The 20,094-nt window shown below is 46.2% G+C and overlaps 1 protein-coding gene across 2 annotated transcripts in view; it reads right to left on the reverse strand.

Annotated features, from left to right (window-relative positions):
• Positions 1 to 19,630, reverse strand: part of RCSD1 (RCSD domain containing 1) — a 35,773-nt gene extending 16,143 nt beyond the window's left edge. For both annotated transcript variants that reach the window (XM_075768603.1, XM_010307725.2), the window contains exon 1: positions 19,451 to 19,630. In XM_075768603.1, the coding sequence (XP_075624718.1) occupies positions 19,451 to 19,456 (6 nt within the window). In that variant the 5' untranslated portion in view covers positions 19,457 to 19,630. The remainder of the gene's footprint in view (positions 1 to 19,450) is intronic.
• Between the last annotated feature and the right edge of the window lie 464 nt (positions 19,631 to 20,094).

Below are 20,094 nucleotides of genomic sequence, written 5' to 3' on the forward strand. Positions count from 1 at the left end.
ATTCGGAAGAAGTTTCTGTTAAGCATCCACAAAAGCCCCACAAATACTGTGGTGCAGATCTCCAGAAAGTGGCTCCAAACAACAGCAGCCACACATGTGGCTCGGGAGCAGGTTTTCCTCACTGCAAGCCAGAGGCAAAGCTCTACACCTGTAGGACCTGCTCAGCTAAGGAAGGGATGGAAGAGGTATCTGTGGGGAGGAGACTAAAGTCAAAATAAAACATCATCACACTCTGCCCAGAGGCCAGCAAAAAACCACTGGGAAGCAGTGCTGTGGTGCTGCGGTTTCCTTTGAAATAAGTGTCAACCCTCATCAAGGCACTGAGTTTGAGGAGGGAATGGAGCCTCTTGCAGACCCCCTCTTCCCTCTTCCCTGCCTGACTCAGCCCTCCGAAGGCAAAGGACATGCTTTCTGCACAAAGCCTTCCCACACTTGACACCTACCCTTCTTGTTTTTCAGTAAGGTAGCTGCAGGATTTGAGGAGCCAGCCAGTCGTAGGCCTTGTCTGCATGGGAAAGCTTATACCACATGGACTGGGGTAACTCTCTCAGCTTGCATGGGGAACAATACAGCCTTAATCTCATAGAGGTGCCTGATTTCAGTGTAACTGAACTCATTCGCAATCAGCTTGGCTGAGAAGAGCCATTCCCAAACTTGTTTCTGACACAGAAAGCAGCATTTTGGGAACGACGACGCGTTAAGCTCTAGCGGGGAACATGCCTCCTCACAGGGCTCCCCAGTGGCGGAAGGGGGGTGAATGTCTCCTGCCCCTGCGGTGAGGTGCTGCAGCCTCTCTCCTGAAAAGACTCCCCTGGAGAGATGGGTTTTGGTGGACTGGAGATATCCTACTCGCCTGCAGACCAAGCAAGGGAGAAATGATGATAGTACTAGTTCTTCCCTTACTGTACCACCAATTTGGGGTGACTATTTCTATAGGCAAGAGCTAATCCCTTCTCCTTGCCCCATCTTTTGTTTGACCGCTGAGGCCAGCTGGAGGCAAAAGGCCGTTGAATAGTCACATGGTGCACAGTTCCTGTCTATCTGGAGAGGACATGAACTTATGCTCTGGAGAATGCATCATGAATGTATCTCATTACCAGCCAAACACGCCTGCCTGTCAGACTAGTCCTACCTTTTTAAAGGACACAATAATATTCAATAACAATGCAAAAGATAATAGTAATATGTCTGCATGAAGTGAAGTAATAAAATCTTTCCTTCAGTTAGGAATATCCATGGATTACCTGTTCTAAAGGTAAGTGCCCATAGAGGACACTATCCTTTTCAACCTGGAGGTTCCTTTATTGTTGGAGGAAGATAATCTAAAGAAACCTGGTATGGGTCCCTGGGTGTGTCTTAGGCTTAAAGCAGAGAATAGTGCAGAATGGACAAATTTAGGTTCACCTGGGCAAATCTGCCACTCTTTTTATCTTATTCAATGGCAGGAAATGGGTAACTGAATTTTCATTTTCAACCTCTTCTTAAAGGCACCAGTTATTTTGGCTCTCAGATTTTATAAGGTCAGATGGGCAGCTCATAAGGAACTCCTCTTTAAATGAAGTTAAAAAAAAGCTCGAGGATAGGTTTTAATTAGGATTGGACCCAAGTTACTGATGGAAAAATCTCTCTAATATATGGCTTGTAGTTTCATTCAAAGCCATCTCTCTGCGTTTCCCATTTAGATGAATCCTGGTTTGCACCTTCCTGCCAACATAACCCGAACCAATTCGTTTATCTGTGTCCGTGTGAGTACATCAGTGGCATCAGGATCACATTGAAAGAGGGACATTGTCTGAACTGGGAAGGGAGAGATAAGTTAGCAGGGTAGGTTTAAAACACAAACTCCCCCAAAGGAGCAAACTGAAAGGCAAGAGGGTGGGAAAATAACTGAAGCACAGCGTGAGAGACTGGGCAGCAAAAATCAGGAGAAGCTGCTACCCACAATCTGAGCCTGCTCATTCTCCTTGTGATTCACAAAAGCATCAATGCAGGCTGAGCACAGCTTGCCCAGGAAGTGGGTGGGCTCACACTTGCCTTGGCCCTTTTTTTACATCCCTAGAAGGAAATCTCATGATGCTTGTTCCAACTGGAGCTCAGCAGCGCGCTGGGCCCCTGGCTCAAGAAGCATCACATCCCAAGATGTAAGCCCTGAATAAACAAACCTCTTCTTGCTACACTGACCCCTCTCCATCCCAGTGAAGCATCTTTCTTCCCATCTCTCTCTTTACCCTTCTTAACAAATCATTCTTGCTGGAGACCTTCCAGCTCTCTGTCTTAGGATGGATTTATGTGGTTTATTTATTCACTTGGCCTCTAATCTGGCAATGAAGCTGCTCCTTGTCTGGTTTTGGTAAATTTTAATTATTGGCAGAAGCCCCAGCTAAAAATGGCTGCAGCTGTGGCTCTGTGATACCTTATAGCCAGTCCTGTCCATCATTGTGTCAGCGTAGCCTGTAGCACCCTGAGATGCAAGGCCAAGGCTCCTACCTGCATTTCCTACCATTCGCTATAGGAGTGATGATTACTGTGCTGTGCTCCACCAGAGCAAAAGCTACCATGTGAGCCACTTCTGCACCTACCTCTAGTGGGGCTAGGCTAGCTCTGTGAACTTTGCCTATCAATCAGAGCTTTATCACAGTTACTTTCCAGGACAGGACAAGACCAGAATACCTTGCAGATCTTTCAGGTGTATCCTAAATGCTGGAAAAGAAATAGTATTTTTCTACTTCTCTCTTTCTGTTGTGTTTTCTTTGATCAGCCTTTACCAGGAGCTAAACACCTCCATTTCACATCCCAGATGAGAATTTTGTGAGCTTTAAGAATGGCAGCATGCACAGAGTCTTCATCCTTTTCCTCCAAGCTGCCATCAGATGGCTGTGCAAAGAGGAATCACTGGCCTCAAACTGCAGGGGTGAAACACTACAGAAAGCTGATGGCTGTTGCTGGCTGGGATTGGCATTTTAAAGGTTGTGCAAACAGGCTTCTAGTTTGACTTGTGTCCTGGTTCTGGCAAGGATAGAGGAATTAGTGGTAAGCCTCTGTTTGTCTCACATGAGAGCATGCACAACTGTGCAGAACCATTGTACTTCCAAGATCAAGCTTCTTCTACATTAAGGTCAAGGCTCAGCCAGTGTAGAGTGGCTTCCACGTCTGGTTGATGTCACATGCAACAGATTCAGTCTTCAATCTTGCGGCTCCAGGGAAGGCAACCTGCAGCCTGTGGGAATATATTATGAATGCTGGAGTCTGGGCTCCAGATTTCTGAATACTCTGTGAACACAGTGGGACCTCAGATTAGGTTTGGCATCAGTCTGATCTCCTGGGCCTCAAAGACGGGCTTAAGGCTCCTCTGACTCAGGCCCACATCTCTTCTGCACATATCTCTATGTAGCTGTAGATTCCGGTTTCCTTCAGACAAGGGAGTGCTCCCTGACTGAGAAATGTAAAAAAAAAAGTCAAAAAATACTAGACACGGAAGTTTTGGAAACAGGCAGGAGAAGGTAAGGACTCCTGATTACACATGCTACCTTGTGTTGGTTTTGCGTTGGTTTTGCCTTCAAGGCAGTCAGTCTTGTTAGAGATCGGTGACGTCTAGCAGCTTTCCTCAGTTTTAGTCTTAATGAAAACAGGAGCTCTCACAGCAACCCTAACAAAGAATTGTCAAGTACTACTGAAATGCATGTCAAGATGTCAGGTCTCCTCTTAAAACTCTTTGTAACTTTTTTGGTGGAGAGCAAGCTTCTTGCCTGAGTGTAAATCACTGCTGGCCTGTCTCTTGAAGTCTGAGAATAAGTTACCAGCCACAAGAACAACTCTGAGAAGTACAACGTCCCTCCTCAAAAGGGGTACCCAGGTCAACTCTTAGCCCACCACAGATGAATAAACACAGCAAAGCTATTGCATAGCTATAATGAGGGTGATGAAGAGGAAGGATCTCTGACTATAACACAGGGCAGAACAGTATGAGGAATACGGACTTCAAAAGAGGGTTGCATGTTTGTTTGTTTATAGGAGAAAGGGCAGGAAAATCCTGCTTTACATAAAATATGTAAAAATATGCAAAATTTCCCTGTGTCTGGGAAGAGTTTCCTTCAGGGCAACATTTTTCTCAAGGCTTGCAGTGGTCTGGTCTTGATTTTCTCCATCTGAGAGTTTCCTCGTAAACTGCTGCCATCTTGGCACTCAGGGTCAAGCCCTGCCCAAATGGTAATGTGAGGATATTCCAGCTCAGCAATGATGAGCAACTTTCATCCAGAAGAGAGCAAACAGCTCCCAAATACAATGCAGTAGTTTCAAAACATACAGGGACTCAGACCTGCCAAATTTAAAGGCTCACAAAAGCAAGATTCAGGAATTGGGTGAAGGTGGGAGGTATCTTGTAGCCAGAAACTAGTAAAGGGACAGATGCTTTTCAAAGCAGGGGCACTGTGCTAAATTTGTCCACAATACTGTAGAGAAATGTTTCATGTACTCCCTCCTGTGCCTACTAAAAGAGGGGAAACTCCTGCTGGTTTTCCATCTTTCAGTGGTTTGAGCTACTCATGACTACATATAAAGAGGCCTGGATAGTTACCACAGTGGTTGGAGTGAGGCTTTTCTCAAGAAAGCTTTGCTGCCTGTCTGGATCAGAAGCTTGCTCAGGGTCCTTCTCTGGTACTTCCCTCCAAGTAACCTCGGGACTGCCTAGAGCTCCTGAATATCAAGGCAAATGGTTATCGTGAATAAAAACCCACCCTAATCATACTGGGCAACAGGGACCACTGGAGTTAGGCGATGTGGTTTAAGTGCATCACAAGTGCAGGTGCATCTCCCAGCAATACCTCTGGGAGTGGCTGCCTGTGTCAGTAGAACCAGCTGGTGCTGGGCGGGAGGAGACGGGCAGCAGACAGCAGCCACCGCCAGACATGCGGGCAAGGAGCTGTGTCCTTCACAAGAGAGTTATGGAAAACATCGATAGACATCAGGAATTAGAAGTGGTGAATACACTATCTGCTTTCTGTTTCAGAGAGTGACTACAGTGAAAATAAAATGAGATAATAATTATTTTAACCTCTCCTCTGAGAAGTCTCTCCCTTTGCTGTTGATGCATTTCTGCTAGCAAAGTGGGCGCGATGCTCATGTTACATATAGCTTCATTTTTCTTGACGGACAGTTGGCACCAATGCCAGCTTTCTCCACATCTTCCAAAAGATGTCTCTTCTTATCAGAGTAACTGCATGAAGTCTCAGTTTAGCTTGATTAGATGGGACTGCTGTTGCTTTCCTCACAGCCTCCTGAGCCCAAAGTGCAGAAAGCAGCCTCCTGTTTGCCATGGTGCAGTTTGTTAGTAATATGTCCTAACATCAACAGTCCAGTCTGGAAAGGCCCTTATATAGGAAGGGTATGCCAGCTACCTCGCACTAGTCTTGAGGCTGGATTTATGGTAAGCTGTTCTTTTCTTCATGCCATGGTATGTAGCTCTCCGGAGTGCCTGGCCTGTGCTTGCTAAGCACAGCCTGATGAAATTAGCAAAACCAGCAAATACGACTGTCAAAGGTACAAGTGAGATCTGGAGTCTCCCTTTTAGTAATGACAATATTTGGCAATTGCCTAGGGCCTACATGTTCCCAACACTGCACGGGACGATTCATTACAGCAGCATTACCTCAAACCTTCACAATTAGGAGCCTCTGCTGTGCATTTTAATGCATATGTAGCCACTGCTGCATACCCCACAGGACCGGTCCCGAGGGAAGTCAGGAGAACACTCAGACCACCAGGCAGGTGCATGTGCTCCCCTCTCCCCTGGGAACCTTAAATTCTTTGCTACATGTTGGCACAGCTTTAACAGGCAGGCTGGCAAGTGCTCGCCCTAGCATTGCCCTAAAACTCATCTCTTTCTAGACAGACCAGAGTTTGTAGCCCACACCCCCCAAGAACAGAACGGAGCCCAGGCCATTCGCTTCCTGAGCAAGTGTCTTATCACGTCTGTCAAAGGCTGCCAAGAGTGGTTTGATCAAGCGCCATCATTACCAAAAGAGGCAGCAAACTGCAGCACCTGGTCTCTGCCAGGCAGCGTGCCTGTGCAGGGGCAGGACATATGTAACCTCAGCCCATCTCCCGTGGAGACGCGAGCAGCTCTTGGCTCTGCTGTGCCCTGTGCAGGATAAGGCATCTGGCTGTTCAGCCACAACTTGCACCTCAAAGAGGTGACAGACCATTTAAAATGTAAATCAATTATTTTGTGTGTATGTATAGCGTTTTGGGAGTCCTCAACCGAGGTGATTGCAGAAACCTCCAGCAACACATGGGTGTCACTGTTTCATTTTCTGAGAGAAGTGCTTTCGTGAGAGGCCTGGCCCTGTTTGCTTGTGTTCACCATGCTCAGAGTATTCTCCTGGGGAAAGGAGTGGAGAGGAGAGATGTGTGCCGGGGGAATGTAACAGGGAAATGCCTAATTTCTAATGCCAGATTGGTCTGGGCAGAGACCACCCATGGACAGCTCAGGCGGGGCAATCCCAGGCTGATAAAGAAGCAGTATCCCAGGCACTGGTTGAATTTTAATGTCAAGCAGGCAGGTGCTTAATGAAGTGAAGGAACCAGCTGAATCAGGTGACGGTTGCAAGGGTTTTTTCCAGCCTGAAGATGCGTATTAGAGTGTTTCAGTTCTGCAGTAGTCCTGTAGTTGATCTAGGACACAATAACTTCCCCTCAGCTACTCAAAATCCAGGACAGAATTTTAGTCTGGGGCTTTCCAAGTTCCACCTTGACGGTTGGTCCTCCGTGGCACAATGGTTCTCCAGAACACACGTGTCTGAGGATGACTACACTGCGATACAGAGCAGCCTAAAGATACCTGTAGTAAGGGGTCTGAGCCCCAGAGCCAGTGTTGTGTGACTTCTCATGGTGGCATCAAACAATGCATTTGTTTGGTGCTGTGCTCATACCAAAGGGACCATTAGCCCAGTCACATCTCTGCATGAACATGCACCCGGATCAGGTATCTGCATTTCACCTCTGTATTTGTGAGAAGTAGCCATCTGGATTTTGTGTGGCACAAGGTACTTTGGGCACGTATTAACTGAAATGCCCTGTTGCCACAAAACTCTTCCTAAGGAAGTCCAGCACCCATGAAGGACTGATTCCCTCCCAGTGAACTCTTTTGAATGGGATTTCAGTTTGGTTTCTAAAGACTTTTAAAAATTTTGTAATATCCAGCATGATTATAAGGGTGTCTTAAAGACACTTTGCTAGTGAAACAATCAATTTCACATCTTGGTCACATGCATCCTCTGTTTGTTCAGTTTACCCTTCCTGCCTGCAGCTGCAGGGCTGTACCCTAACCATTGTCTACGCACAGTAACCTGCGTAGTAGGCTCAGCAAGCAGTCAGACAACGGTTTCCCTAGACCACTAAGTCAACAGAGTAAGAGGAAGGAGAAGCTCAAAGATGTTGAAAGTAGTAACGACAGAACAACTGAAATGAGATTTAGTGCCAGAAGACAGAATATTCAAGAGGAAAGGCCCAAAAGGTACTTGAAGGGCAAAGCGACTCCTATTGCAGTGAGAATTGGAGGCTGGGATGAGAGGTAGGAAGGTGAAATAAAAGGCTGTTAAGTGCCAGTGAGACCTGAGGCTGCAGGGAAGAGAAGCTGTGCCACATACAGTAAGAAGAAATGGTGATCATCAAGATATCTAGGTTTTTAAGACACATGACAACATTTGCTTGCAGACAATGAGGAGGAAAAAGTAGCAGGACTAGGTGGGGAGGTAAAAATCTACATTGCCAGCCAGGCCAGTTGCCTGTGGAGACGGTGAGTGGCTTGGCTGAGAAAGCAGGGAAAACAGATAAGCCTCCAACCAATTCACAGAGAAATGGCCTCAGCCTTTCCTGTAAAAGGGCCATGCGTATGTAATTGCCTCATTACAAGCCTGACACAGCTGCTCGTAGACAGGCCAAGCAGCCAACATGGAAATAATTTCAGGCAGCAGGAAAAGGCTTGTGGATAAAGTTGATATCTGGCTGAATGCGGTCATACCCAGGCACACAAGTGGAGAAACAGAGGCTGTGCCTGCTCAAGCAGTACGGCAGCCTTTCTCTGGAGAGGCTCTTCGCAAGAGGGGTTTTTCTGTCACCTGGAACAGCGCAACTTCAAAAACTCATCCGTGCTGGGTTTTAAGCCCAGACATACCACACAGGGTTCTCCCTTTTTGAGTTTTTTGGGGGTGCTAGTGTCTCCATTCAAGACTTACTGTGCCGTGATGAGGGCAAGATATGTGTTTTTAGAGGAGGCTGAGATATTTCAGATTCTACAGCTTCAAGACAAGAAAGAATACAGCGAGGTTCAGAAGTTGATGGTTTACTATCTGGCTACTGTAGGTGGTAATGTATTTCAAACCATCTAACTATTACCCGATGTTACCCTGTATGCTGCAAACTGGAGCTGAGCCATCAGTAACCTTAAGCACTGAGATACAAAGATATGACTAGTTTAACAAAGATCTCTGCAATTACTAAGTTTGACTACACCAGAAGGTTAGGTTAATGTGTCTCCTCCCTTTATGATGTCCTGGGAATTCAATGTCCTGCCATTTCCTTTGAGTTTTAAAAATATTGAGTGTATTTATCTGGAACAAACAGATTCAAAAAATTACTTTTTTTTTTCTCATTATAATGAGCATTTGGCCTCAAAAGAACAATTTTGATGTTGCAGAGCTCTTCCCTTGCTCCAAGTGAACACCAGTGCCACATTTGCAGTCTTTTTCCATCAAGTTTACAATAACTCTAAGTGTTTTGGGGGAAATACTTTGTGACTCTAAAACATGAGTGCTGCCAGTGAGACAGAATCCTGCAGTAGATACACTGAGTGTTCCTATTACTTGAGATCATGAAAATTTTGATTAGGATGCTGAAAATAAGGTCCCTTCCTCTGAAATGCCCTGTCAAATACAGCCCTCAGCTCCTCTCTCAGAGAAGGCCACAATGAAGGAGGCTAGTGGGCAGCAGGATTTCAGTATCATCTGAAAGCCAATGCACCACTTTCCTAAATGATTGAAGATCCCCACTCCCTTTCAAGCAGCACCACTTTTCATTTCTCCAGACTTAATCTTCATTAGATGAACACCTACAGAGTGTTCAGCTTAGTTCAGGAAGACCTCTGGCTTTTCTGGTGTGTCAGGCAGGGTATATAGTCCTGTCATTAACTCCTTCTCTCCATCTGATGAGAGCCCTCTAGCAATAAAAGCTGCCTGAAAACTTGGTTGATACAACCAGACATGAGCTACTGCAGATATCTGAAATATAGGTAATTATGTGAAAGGCATGTGGGGGAAAGAAAGGGGTTATTTCTCAGAAATTATTCTTTGAATAGGTAAGTCACTGGGGTTGTGTTGTTTTAGGAAGCCACAGACCCCCCAGATGTGGAATAGCTCCTTCGGAGCCAAGGACCCATCTCTACCCCTGGTAGAGTGATGCCGATGTCTTAATCTACAGCTGACAACAGCTGTTACCAAGACGGCAGTCTGGCTGGACTGGAGCGTATCGCTTCCCATGTGTCTTTAACAGCTTCTACAACCAGTATCTGGGATTTGTCCTTGAGATGCTCACACGACTGGCAACTGCCTCCATGGGTGGATGGGTGAGATGGCAGTACTGAAGAAGAGCAGTGATGGCCACTGTGAGATGTAGCCACTTACCTAATGCGCTGTTTGCACCAGCTGCTTGTCCAGAGCTGTGTTCCTGGCCGGGGTTTTCCCCAGGATCCCTCTCAGCTTCCCAATGTTTCCCTCTCAGACGTCTGTTTTTCTTAATGGTCTGGGAACTGTACACAGCCTGTCAACTTTCCCCAAATTAATTGGTGCCTCTCTGTGTGTACTTCCAGGCCTTGTTCTGGGGAGCTCTCACTGTTCTAGAAGGAATGAGGGGTGAGCTAATGGAGGAACAACCGGCAAAACCTCCCAGGCTGCCTGCAGGGAGAGGCCAAGTAATGCAGTCTGTGAGGCAAGTGCATCCAATCTCATGTGAGCCATCTCCTTGACTGAGGCACAGGGGAGAAAGATGGCCCGGAAGGCTGGGCATGCGTGCATACTATTTGAGAGTGGGGAATAAAGTGCATGAACCATGGTTATCATCTGATACAGGCCTCCGAGATGAGCAGCTTTCCGTTGGTTAAAATGTGCCTTGCAGAAAATAATTATTTTAAACTACCCAAATGATAGTGTTGCTTTAAGTGACCTGCATAGCCCTGTAGCTGTAGACATGATGTGAGGCTGCACCCCACTCTCACCTACACACATGGAGGTGCTTGGGCAGCTGCTATAAAGGAAGCAGCTGAGCAACTGGAACAGCCCCTGCAGTAGGAAATGGCTTAGCCTGATGAATCCCCATTTAACTACTCTTCACTTTAGCTTCTCCCTTGCTTGCCCCAGGTGGGGTGAGGAAAAAAGCCCTGCTTTTTGCAGAGGTCTGAAATAAGATGGACTTCAACAGGAGGAGGCTCAGATGCAAGATGCTTCAGATTAGATGAGGAAGGGACCGCTCTTGGACTGACAGTTGTTAAAGAGGATGAACTTTAAGCATGTGCATGTGCAGTCTGTGTTAATTATCTAATCTGAAGCTATTCAGAAGGTCAAATTAGAAACTGAAGTCACTGAACTGTCAAAGAAGGGACACAGAGCATGTGAGAAGCAGGGGCAATTGAAAATACTTTGGTTAAATGCTTTAAGCAGCCTGTGATACCTCCCCATTTAAACTCAACACTAGAGACAGTCTAGTTGTAGCAGCACAGGGATTCAACTCCTCTTAATTTATCATGCTGGGAATAGAAAATCAGAAGGGTAAATGAGCCCCCACAGAGCTCCCAACTGCTCCAGCTTCCAGGACTCATCAGTCAGGACTGTTCTATCTTTGTAACACTTTGCTATTAAATTAGGTCTACACTGGATACAGGCAGGTCAGAGAAGGAGGTTCATATTTATCTGAGCCAGGAATTTAGTCTAAAAAGATACGCAGATATGGAGCGGAGGAAAGTGATAGTAAGCACTCAGCTAGAAGGCAGCTTGAGGTGTGAATGCTAAGCTATATCCACAGAGATGTCATTCTAGCTGGACCCTGGAGGGCTCAGCAGCCCCAGCAGCGCTGAGGATCCGGGTCTGCGAAGCTGCTTTCTCAGCAGCTGCCCTCCCTTCGGCTCCGTCCGGAGTCTCCATTTTGTGAGACCCCTGAAAATCAGGCCCTACGCTGGGCAAATGGATCCAGGCAGCTGTAATTTGCTGTTGTGTTTGAAAATGCCTACCTGAATTTTCATCCCAGTCTGATTCAGCTCTAATGACACATTAGAAATTTAGTGATTTCCACAGGTAAATGATTCTACTATATACCCTAAGGAAAACGCACACAAGCAATTCCTGAGCTGCAGCTTAGCCTTTGACATTGATTTTTTCCTATGATCTGAGAAATACAATTATCCCTGTTTCTGAGTTAACCTGCTTATAAAATTCTCCCAACAACTCTGTAAAGGAGAAACCCAGTGTTTGCAAGAGCTTTGAAACACCCTGCCTACATCAATGCTCCATTTATTTTTCCCGATGGCTGATTTAAACTCTTACGTGTCCCTTCTGTGGCAAGAAGGGGTCTAAGTGCCTTCAACCTCAGACACAGTCTCTTCGGGTTAAAGCCAGCAACTGGAACCAGGTGTCCAGGAAGCACGGGCTCAGTGCCTGCACACCACTTGCTCAGCAAGTAAATCAGCACTAGGAAGCTCTGGCCAGCATGTCACCAAATTCATGGACATTAAGATGAAAAGTGTTGAGAAGAAAAACTCTATTCAACTTACAAGAGAATGATCCAGCAATTTTTGAGTTGCAGGGCAGGGGGAGAAGAAATAAAATGTGACAGTTTCATTACTTGATAGCTTTTCTTTCCCACAGGCTACAGAAAGAAAAGGCTTCCAGCTTTGGCCTTTGAGAACCCACAGACTAAACTGGCACCCGCTACAAAGGCTCAAAGAGCTGCTGTAGGTGATGCAGGCTTCAGTTTGCAGACCAGAGTGTGAAGCTGCTGCAGAGGATGGACCCTGTAAGACTGGACCTTGAGCACCACACTTCTGAGCCAAGCCCTGCAGGACCTGGCATGGGGAGCATCGCTGGTGGGTCACCCACATCAGGCACGTGAGGTCAGAACTGGAGTGGTGTGAGATGTCAGTGCCCAGGGCAGGGGACTGGGCTGGAGGGGCACAGTGAAGGAAGGTGAGTCCTGAGCTCAGTGCATACAAAGGAGCAGGAGGAGAGGGGCCGAGAAGAAGTCCCAGGGTGGCTGTGGGCAAAGGCTTCTTGAGCTGTACAGAGCAAGACTTGACATTACATGAGATTATAAATCCCAATATGAGTGGAAAAGACAACGTTGCACTGAGCTGGGAGATGAAAGAGAAGGTGCTGAGACTGTATCCTTTCTGTATGGGTCACCTGTCTGACTTGTTACCTGTACATCTCCTGGCACCTCATGCTCCAGTGTATTCAGCAGTCCATCCCTTTTCTTCCACTCTGTCCTCCTTACAGGCACCTGCTGTCTAGAGGACTGGTGTGCATGCCTGTATTTGTTTGCCTTGACAGCCCCTCTGCCTCTAACTGGGAACGAATACGTTGAAACTGGGAATGAAACCACTGGGTTTTCATGGAGGGACAGTGTTGACAACACTGTGCACTTTGTAAAGACTAAGTGGGAAACCAAATTATATTGTGCACATTTCACAAGTTAAACACGCTCGCTGCAGGAACCAAGGGGTGAAATTCCTAGGAAACCTGGCACACAAGCTCAAGTGTGTGTATATGAAAAGGGAGGAATTAAGTGGACCTGTTTCATCTGAACTTACATCGGGGGAACATGGCACTCAGCAGAAAGGTATTTCAAGATGATTGACTTGAATAACCCACAATTGCAGTCACAGTACACAGTTTTAAACGATAAAGAATACCAAGAAAATTGGTTTTGTGTTTTACTCAGGGAATAAAAGAACAGTTCCCAGACTCTTGCAGATATGATGGCAGTTTATTTTGACCTAAGTTTCCCAGAGGCAGAAGTTTGCAGGGCTTGAACAATGCGGTGTAGCAGGAAGGAATCATAAACCCTTTTGGGGCCTGAGGCTGCAGAGTGACTAGGTTCTGCTAGCAGCTCCACACATGGAAGGACTGCAGAAACAGTATAGTCCTGCCTCTCTGGTGGGCCCATCAATACTATTGCTTGAATGCAATAGAAGATCACTCCTGCCATTATCTTTCTAATGCTCTGTCCAGCCTATTTTTGAATCTCTCACAGGAAAGAGGTTGCCACTACATTTGGTTTCCACTACACTGTTCCAAACCCTGCCAGACCTCACTGCTAGAAGTCCTTCCTGCTATTTGGTGAGATGTACGTCTTCCCTTTAATTGGATCCCATTATTCCTAGGTGTACTGCTTTTACGATGCACTAACTAATTCTGTTTCCTCTGTGTTAAAAGTTTTAGACTACTGTCCTCTCTCTCACTGCAAAGCCGCACTGACTTGTTTAACTCCATTCTTCTGAGTCAGCTTTCCCTCGCCTTTGCATTTTTGTGTCTTTCTCTGCACAAGTTGTTGGTCTGTATCCTTTACTTAGCAAGGCTTTCCAAACCGCATGTGTTAATTCTCCGTGCTTGAAAAGCTGTGATCTATGTGAGCAATATATTTCTTGCCTTAAGAAGCAGCATGTAGCTTGGTTCAGTGATAAAGCATGAGGGAAAGGTATTATATATTACGAAGTACTTCAAGATGCTCAGAAAAGCACCACTGCATGCCATAGCTACCAACTTGTACAAAAGCACAATTTGAGCTGCCGTTCGATCATGCTGAGAGCGTGTATTTGAGAAGCCTGAGATGAACAGTGGCTTTGTTGAAGCTGGCAGTGGTAAATCAATATCCTCTGCAGACTGGCCACTAGTCATCCATGCTGACCAAAACACTGTGTGCATCTCATTACAAAGGGCAAAGAGGTTTATTTGCATAAGGACACTTGAATGCAAAAACAAGCTTACCACCTTGCTGCCTGTTATGTGGGGGTTTTGAGCTCTTTTAAAATTTTATGCTGAAGAACAAAAGAAAAAGGGCATGCATCTGTACCAGCTGCCAATCTGGCAAGTGAGGTCTGGGGCTTGGTTTTTAGCAAATGATGTGCTCATATCTGGCAAGAATTTGGTCTGATGTCTTTTTTTCTTTCTAACAGGTGAAAACTTCATTTGGCAATAATGGGGCAGATAAGCCTCATCCTTGTCAGTACATTACCAGGACCCATATACTGGCGATAGGATATCTTTATAGATATGCCTCAGACTTGATGTTAATATAAAAGCATTTCTGGCATAAGACTCATAGCTGGATATACTGTGGCTTGGATGAAGTGAGACTTAAATCCGTGCCTGCGTGAGACTCCATAAGAACCAAGTGCCCCATGCCCCATGCGAAGCAACTGTGCAGTGAGTGTGTAATAGTAACTTCCCCTTACGCAACAGATCTCCTGCCTCTGGAACAAATTCATCCTTATGCGTGCCGTGTTGCAAACTGCTAAAGGCATACAATTGTCTGTAAGTCGCCAAGACAAGCTGTGCCTCTGCAGTATTACAGCACCTACAGGCAGCAAGAAGGCTTCACCAGTAAAATAGACAGGTCCTCCAAAGAGGTTCTTTTACTTCTGGGTACAGCTGCCATCTCAGATCCCAAACTCAGGCTGCAGAGTTGGTGTTTTAGGAAAAGGAGCATCCACCTCTCAACAACTGTTAACCAATTACTTGGAAACAGGAAAACCACCCCTAGTTTCCATGACGAAAACCAGCAGTTTCCTAGCAGCACCTATTGATAAAGCAGTGCTGACATTTTCCCCGGTTCTTCAGATAAGCAGATCCTGGGAATGTATGAGAGAAGGTATGCATAATATGCTGCTCAACAGTAACATGCCCTGCCAATTAGACTGGGGAATACAAGCAAGAAAGCTTTCCAAAATGCTATCACCATGACCTGGAATACTCAGACACCCAAAGGTTAAAATGGGGAGTGAGGGAGAGGAGGGAGAGGAGGAGTTCAGAAGAATCATCCCTTCTCCAGTGACACAGGAAAAGCTTTAATTCAGCAAACCATTTACTCTGGGGTCTCTGCTAGGTACAAGTAAGGGTCACAGCACTGCCCATGGGGTTTGGTTTTGTTCCTGTCTGTCCTTCAAGAGTGGGGCTTCATCCAGTTGCTGGGATATGGAAGTCTGGCAAACCTGATCCTTTCCAGGATCCTCTGCTGCAGACATGCTATTTACTGTCAGGCAGATCCTAAATCTGCCCCAGACCTGAGGAGTAAAATGGGGTCATATGGTACCTCTCCTAGCATATTTAAATACTCTTCCCTTTATCTACACAGACACTCTGTGTGAATGTGTCATTTTGATGAGTTTGGGAGGAAACACTGAAAACAAGTGTATTTGAGGTTAAAATGTTCTGTTAAGAAAAAAGAAAAAAGAAGAGTGGAAAAGGAATGTTTCAGCTTTCGGAATGAAAGCCAAGCAGCAGAGCTTCCTGAGAAAGGGAAATTGTTTCCTGGCAGAGCTAACTGTGGCGTAATGCCTCTACTTAATCTTGGCTTCACAGCTGCAGGGGTGGGCAGAGACCTCGCTCAGCCCAGCTCACCTCTGCGTGGCTTACTGTCCTGCTGCTCTGAGGACCATAATGGTTACAAATTTCAGCCCCCTCATCTGCATAGTGCCAAGTACCCTTTCCTCCATCCCCTCCACTTCAGTCTTCTTGGGTAACAGATGACATATCCTCTGTGCAGTTTTCCAAGGGACAGGGTAAGTGCCTCTGCTAAAAGATAGCTGCTCTGTAGTTTGGGCAAGGGCATCATTCCCTGTGGCTCCTGGAAGGATGCAGCACTTGGGATACTAGACCTGGAAATGTGCTCAGTTGTGATGTCTGGCTGACCACAGCCAGTGGTGGCTTCTGGCCTCACCTGTTGAGGGAGAGGACATGTTTGAACCCTTAGAGGTTTCTGCAGACTCTTGCTGAGATGGGAAACAGAGGACTCAGAGGAATTTTCTCCACGCTGCTCTGCTGCTTGCTAGAGGAGCAGGGCTGGACTCAGGGTAACCTCACCTGACATAGGATGAGGCTTTACTGAAAAGAGCAGTGGCCCCATCACTCCCCAAATGTCCCAGATGAGGATATTGTTGTGTAGGGCCTGGGACTGGAGCCATGTCCAATATGTTGCCCAGAAGAGAAGTGGCAAAGTGAGCAGAGAACTGCTCTCGGCCCTGGAAAAGCTTTCCCTCTCCTGAGCCGGTGTAGCCACAGGCAAAATGAAGATCTAGTTAGTTGCAGAAAAGAGACATGGGAATGGAGATGTCACAGAAAGAAATGACATCTGTTGGTAGGCACAAAGGAGAGGGAAGCCTTCCCAAAATAAAGCTGGTTGCTGCACCTTTGCAGTTAGGGAACCCATCGCACCATAGGAAGCCACCAAAGTGAAACTCAGTCTTGGATTGCTTCCCCTTGCTGTGTGAGTAAAGCTCAAATGTCTCCACGCTCCCAAGCTCCTACAGAGAGCCTGGGAAGAGGAATGCCATGGCTGCTCTTGAATATAGGCTGCAGAAAGCCACAAGCACTTTCAGTGGATGCCTTAACTCACAACATCTGCAGCAAGGTTTGGTACAATTATGGGAATTAGACAGCTTGGACCAACTCTGAAGATGTAAACTAACAAACCAACACAATAATTTCTGATCCTTTTTGTAGTGTGAGTGCAAAGAAGGTTTAGTGGCTGCTTTTTTACAAGTGGCTTAGCTTTCATCAGTGCCAGCTTTACACATTTTTATATGAACTCCTCATGTTAACAGCCTGTGATATAAGCTTCATGATTTCAAGCTCCTTTCATCAGTTGTAACACTGGAAAGAAAACTGATGGTCAAATCTTGCGTCAAGAAGGTGAGTTCACAAAAAAACCCCTGAAGATCAGAAGACTCACAAAAATTACATGAACTGTGAGAAAAGGGTTTTGCTGCCTTTTTCTCCTTCTTCAGGATCTTAAATAGTTACAGTTGCTGCTTTCAACATGGCACGTTCCTGACAGAAGAATGGCTAAGACTGTAGGTGCTAGCCCCTGAGGAGCAGCAAAACCACACTAACCACTCTAAGAGAGCGATCCCAACTATCTTGCTTCTGTGGGTTTTTCAAAAACAGGGTCTTTCTGCCAGAGACATGATGGAAATCAGCTGGTGAGGTCAGCCCTCTGCCCTTTTTTCCCTAGTGCTGGTAATCCTCGTGTCCCACTAGAGCAAAGAGCTTGCCAGTTATGCCAGCAGGAAAGCACAAAGCAGCTCTGCCCACCACTGATGAAGCAAATGGGGAAATGACAGAACTTCTCGTTCCTGTTGCACAGGACCATTAAATCTGCTTTTTAAAGCAAAAGACCGTGGCGAGTCTCTGGGTCTGGCTCACACTGCCTGTGAAAAGTTCTCAGGAAGAAACCGAGAAGAGAATTGGCAGGTGGGAACTCAAGTCTTTGCTCTTGACTCTATTTTGGTCTAACATCTTCTTACCTTTGGGACATTAACCACCATTTTGCAGAGTTGGGGTAGGAAGGGAAGACCAAGTGCGCTACTTAAAAAATGTCTTGGGAGTTGAGATATTTTAAAAATAATAGATGCAGCAATCTACAGATGATCAGAAAACAAGGTAACATGGGGAAAGAATGGGAAATAGAGGTAAAGGAACAGAACCAAGAGCCAGAAAGTCTTAGCTTAAATACTTTGGAGAAGCTTTCTGACCATCAGACCTGCCGTATGTGTCACACGTGTCTGTCAGAAGGAAATGGCAGGTCCGTGCCTTTCTACTCTGAAACGCCGCTGGGGCAGACAACAGAAAATACTTGAGGGGTGCAGCCCCCTGTGTGTGGAGAGGACAGGGGGTGGCAGACAGTGTCCTCAATGTGATAAAATATCTGCTTCAGCCCTAAGTTAGTCCTTGCTCCATATGTGGCTTCCTGCACACAGCAGTTAAATTAAGAGCTCAACTCCCCTTCCCCTCTGAGACATCACAGGATACAATACAGCGAAAAAGAATAAAACAAGCGTTAACAGTTACTGAGCCAGGCTCCGTTAAACCTAAAAACCCTTATAAAGCCATATATTTGTCATGCCGCATATAGTCTATGCTGAATTGGTTTGATCAGTGCTTGGCCCTTCTCCATACTGAAATCTGTTTAGATAGTCTGTTGAGGACATTTCTTGCAATGAAGATGCCTGATCTTTACCCTTGCCTGTAGGGCAGGCCAGCGCAGATAACATGGACTGCGATGTTAGCACCTGGGTGTTATCAGGACTGCCCAGCTGAGATATGCGCTGGAAATCTTCAAAGAAAAATTGTAGTGGTGCCTCAAGCACACTGTTCCCTGGCTTTGTTGCGTGTCTCCTGCTGTTGGGGCTGCACTGATGCAGGAAAAGGCTTCTCTGGGAAGATAATATAAAGTTTTTAGTAAGAGCTGTGTTTAGCTGAGAGAAATACCAAAAGTCCTCTTTCATAATTTGAGGTTTTGCCAATGTTGTAATCGCCTTTCTATCTCCCCTGCCCCTCCCAAAAATAAATATTTTTTTTTTCCTCTGCCACTTAAAAAACTGTTTGAAAAGCTAGTGAATCCGGTCTGACACGAGGGAAGCAAGCACCATCACTCCTATTTCAGATGAATGGGAAAAGAGGCAGGCAAGGAGAGGTGAACTGCCTTGCCCAAGAGGGTGCTACACAGGAAAAAGCTTGGACTTAACGCCAGGAAAGCCCTGTGCACCAGCCGGGTGCCCACCCAGAGACAAGAGCTCCGATTCTCCTGAAGCACGGGACAGACAGCACGGAGAAAAAGGCACAGGGGTGTGCGGTAATCATTTACCTTGCCGAAGCACTGGTTCTCGGGTCCTCTTTCCTGAACCAAAATGGTCTATTGATAACAAAAGTGAGACCGCCCAATCCACGTGGAACGAGGGGACACATCACTTGGGGTCCAAATCGCAGCTGCTGCTGCGTGGGTTGGGTACGAATCAACCCCAAGGAGCCAACTAATCCTGTACAGTTTGTTCATTCTCCTCATGTCCCCCATTTTACTTAATTTTTAAAATCTCCTTTCAAAATGATACCTTTTAAAATGTAACTCTCTTTCCCATCTCAGAGACTAAAAAAGTAAATGGCAGTCCTTCCTTGTTCCCCTTTCACAGATGTAATTTCTCCCCATACCGTCCCCGTACTTTCCAAATCTGGACTAAAACCCACAAAATATTCTGAGGTGCACGGCAGGGGCTGGGGTGGGGGCTGAAGAGACATTTATCTGAACCTCAGTGAAGAGGTATTTTGAGCTGCCTTTAGTAAGAAATTGCTTTGCAAGGTGGAGCTAATGCAGATCGAGGAGCCAGTCACAAGCTAGTGGAAATAAAAGTTTTCTTTACCTCCATGTCCTGCAAGAGAGAGGTGTCCTCAGGGCGGTCTTGCTTCCCCACCCCTTTCCCTCTTATCTGTGGGAAAACTTCAGCCAAGCCAGAGCAAAATCACGCCGCTGTGGAGGGTATGTAATATCCGAGCTCCCGCTCAGCTCGAAAACTGACAGAGCCCAGCGAGTGGCCCTGCACTACGAACAAGGAAGAAGGGCGGGTGGGTGAGAGGAAGGGAGGGAGGGGAGAGGAGGGGGAGGCAAGGCAATCAGGGTTTAAATTTAGACACAAATCTAAACAGATACTGTCCTTCCCGGAGTGCTGGGCTCATGAGACAACAAGGAGCAAACTCTGCTGCTGTGCCCAAACTTGGGGACACCATATGTGCATTTTGTCCCTTCCTTTCTTTCTCCCCTTCGTATTTTTTATCACCTTATCTGTATTTTTTCCCTCCGCTGCCTGTTTTGCTTCTATTTCTCTCCATTGCTTGCAGTTGTTCCCCCGGTGTCTCTGCCTCGACCTCTCCCCTGTCCACGCTTCCCTCTCCAAGTGCAGGGTCTCTTCCTTGCTGTTTATTTGTGAGGAGGATCTTTTTTTCCTCTAACTGCAGCTTCCCTTCTCTCTTCCTTCACACTTTTATGTCATTTCAAGCAGCAGTGGAC

Source organism: Balearica regulorum, chromosome 1, assembly GCF_011004875.1.
Source record: "Balearica regulorum gibbericeps isolate bBalReg1 chromosome 1, bBalReg1.pri, whole genome shotgun sequence".
Taxonomy (NCBI): domain Eukaryota; kingdom Metazoa; phylum Chordata; class Aves; order Gruiformes; family Gruidae; genus Balearica; species Balearica regulorum.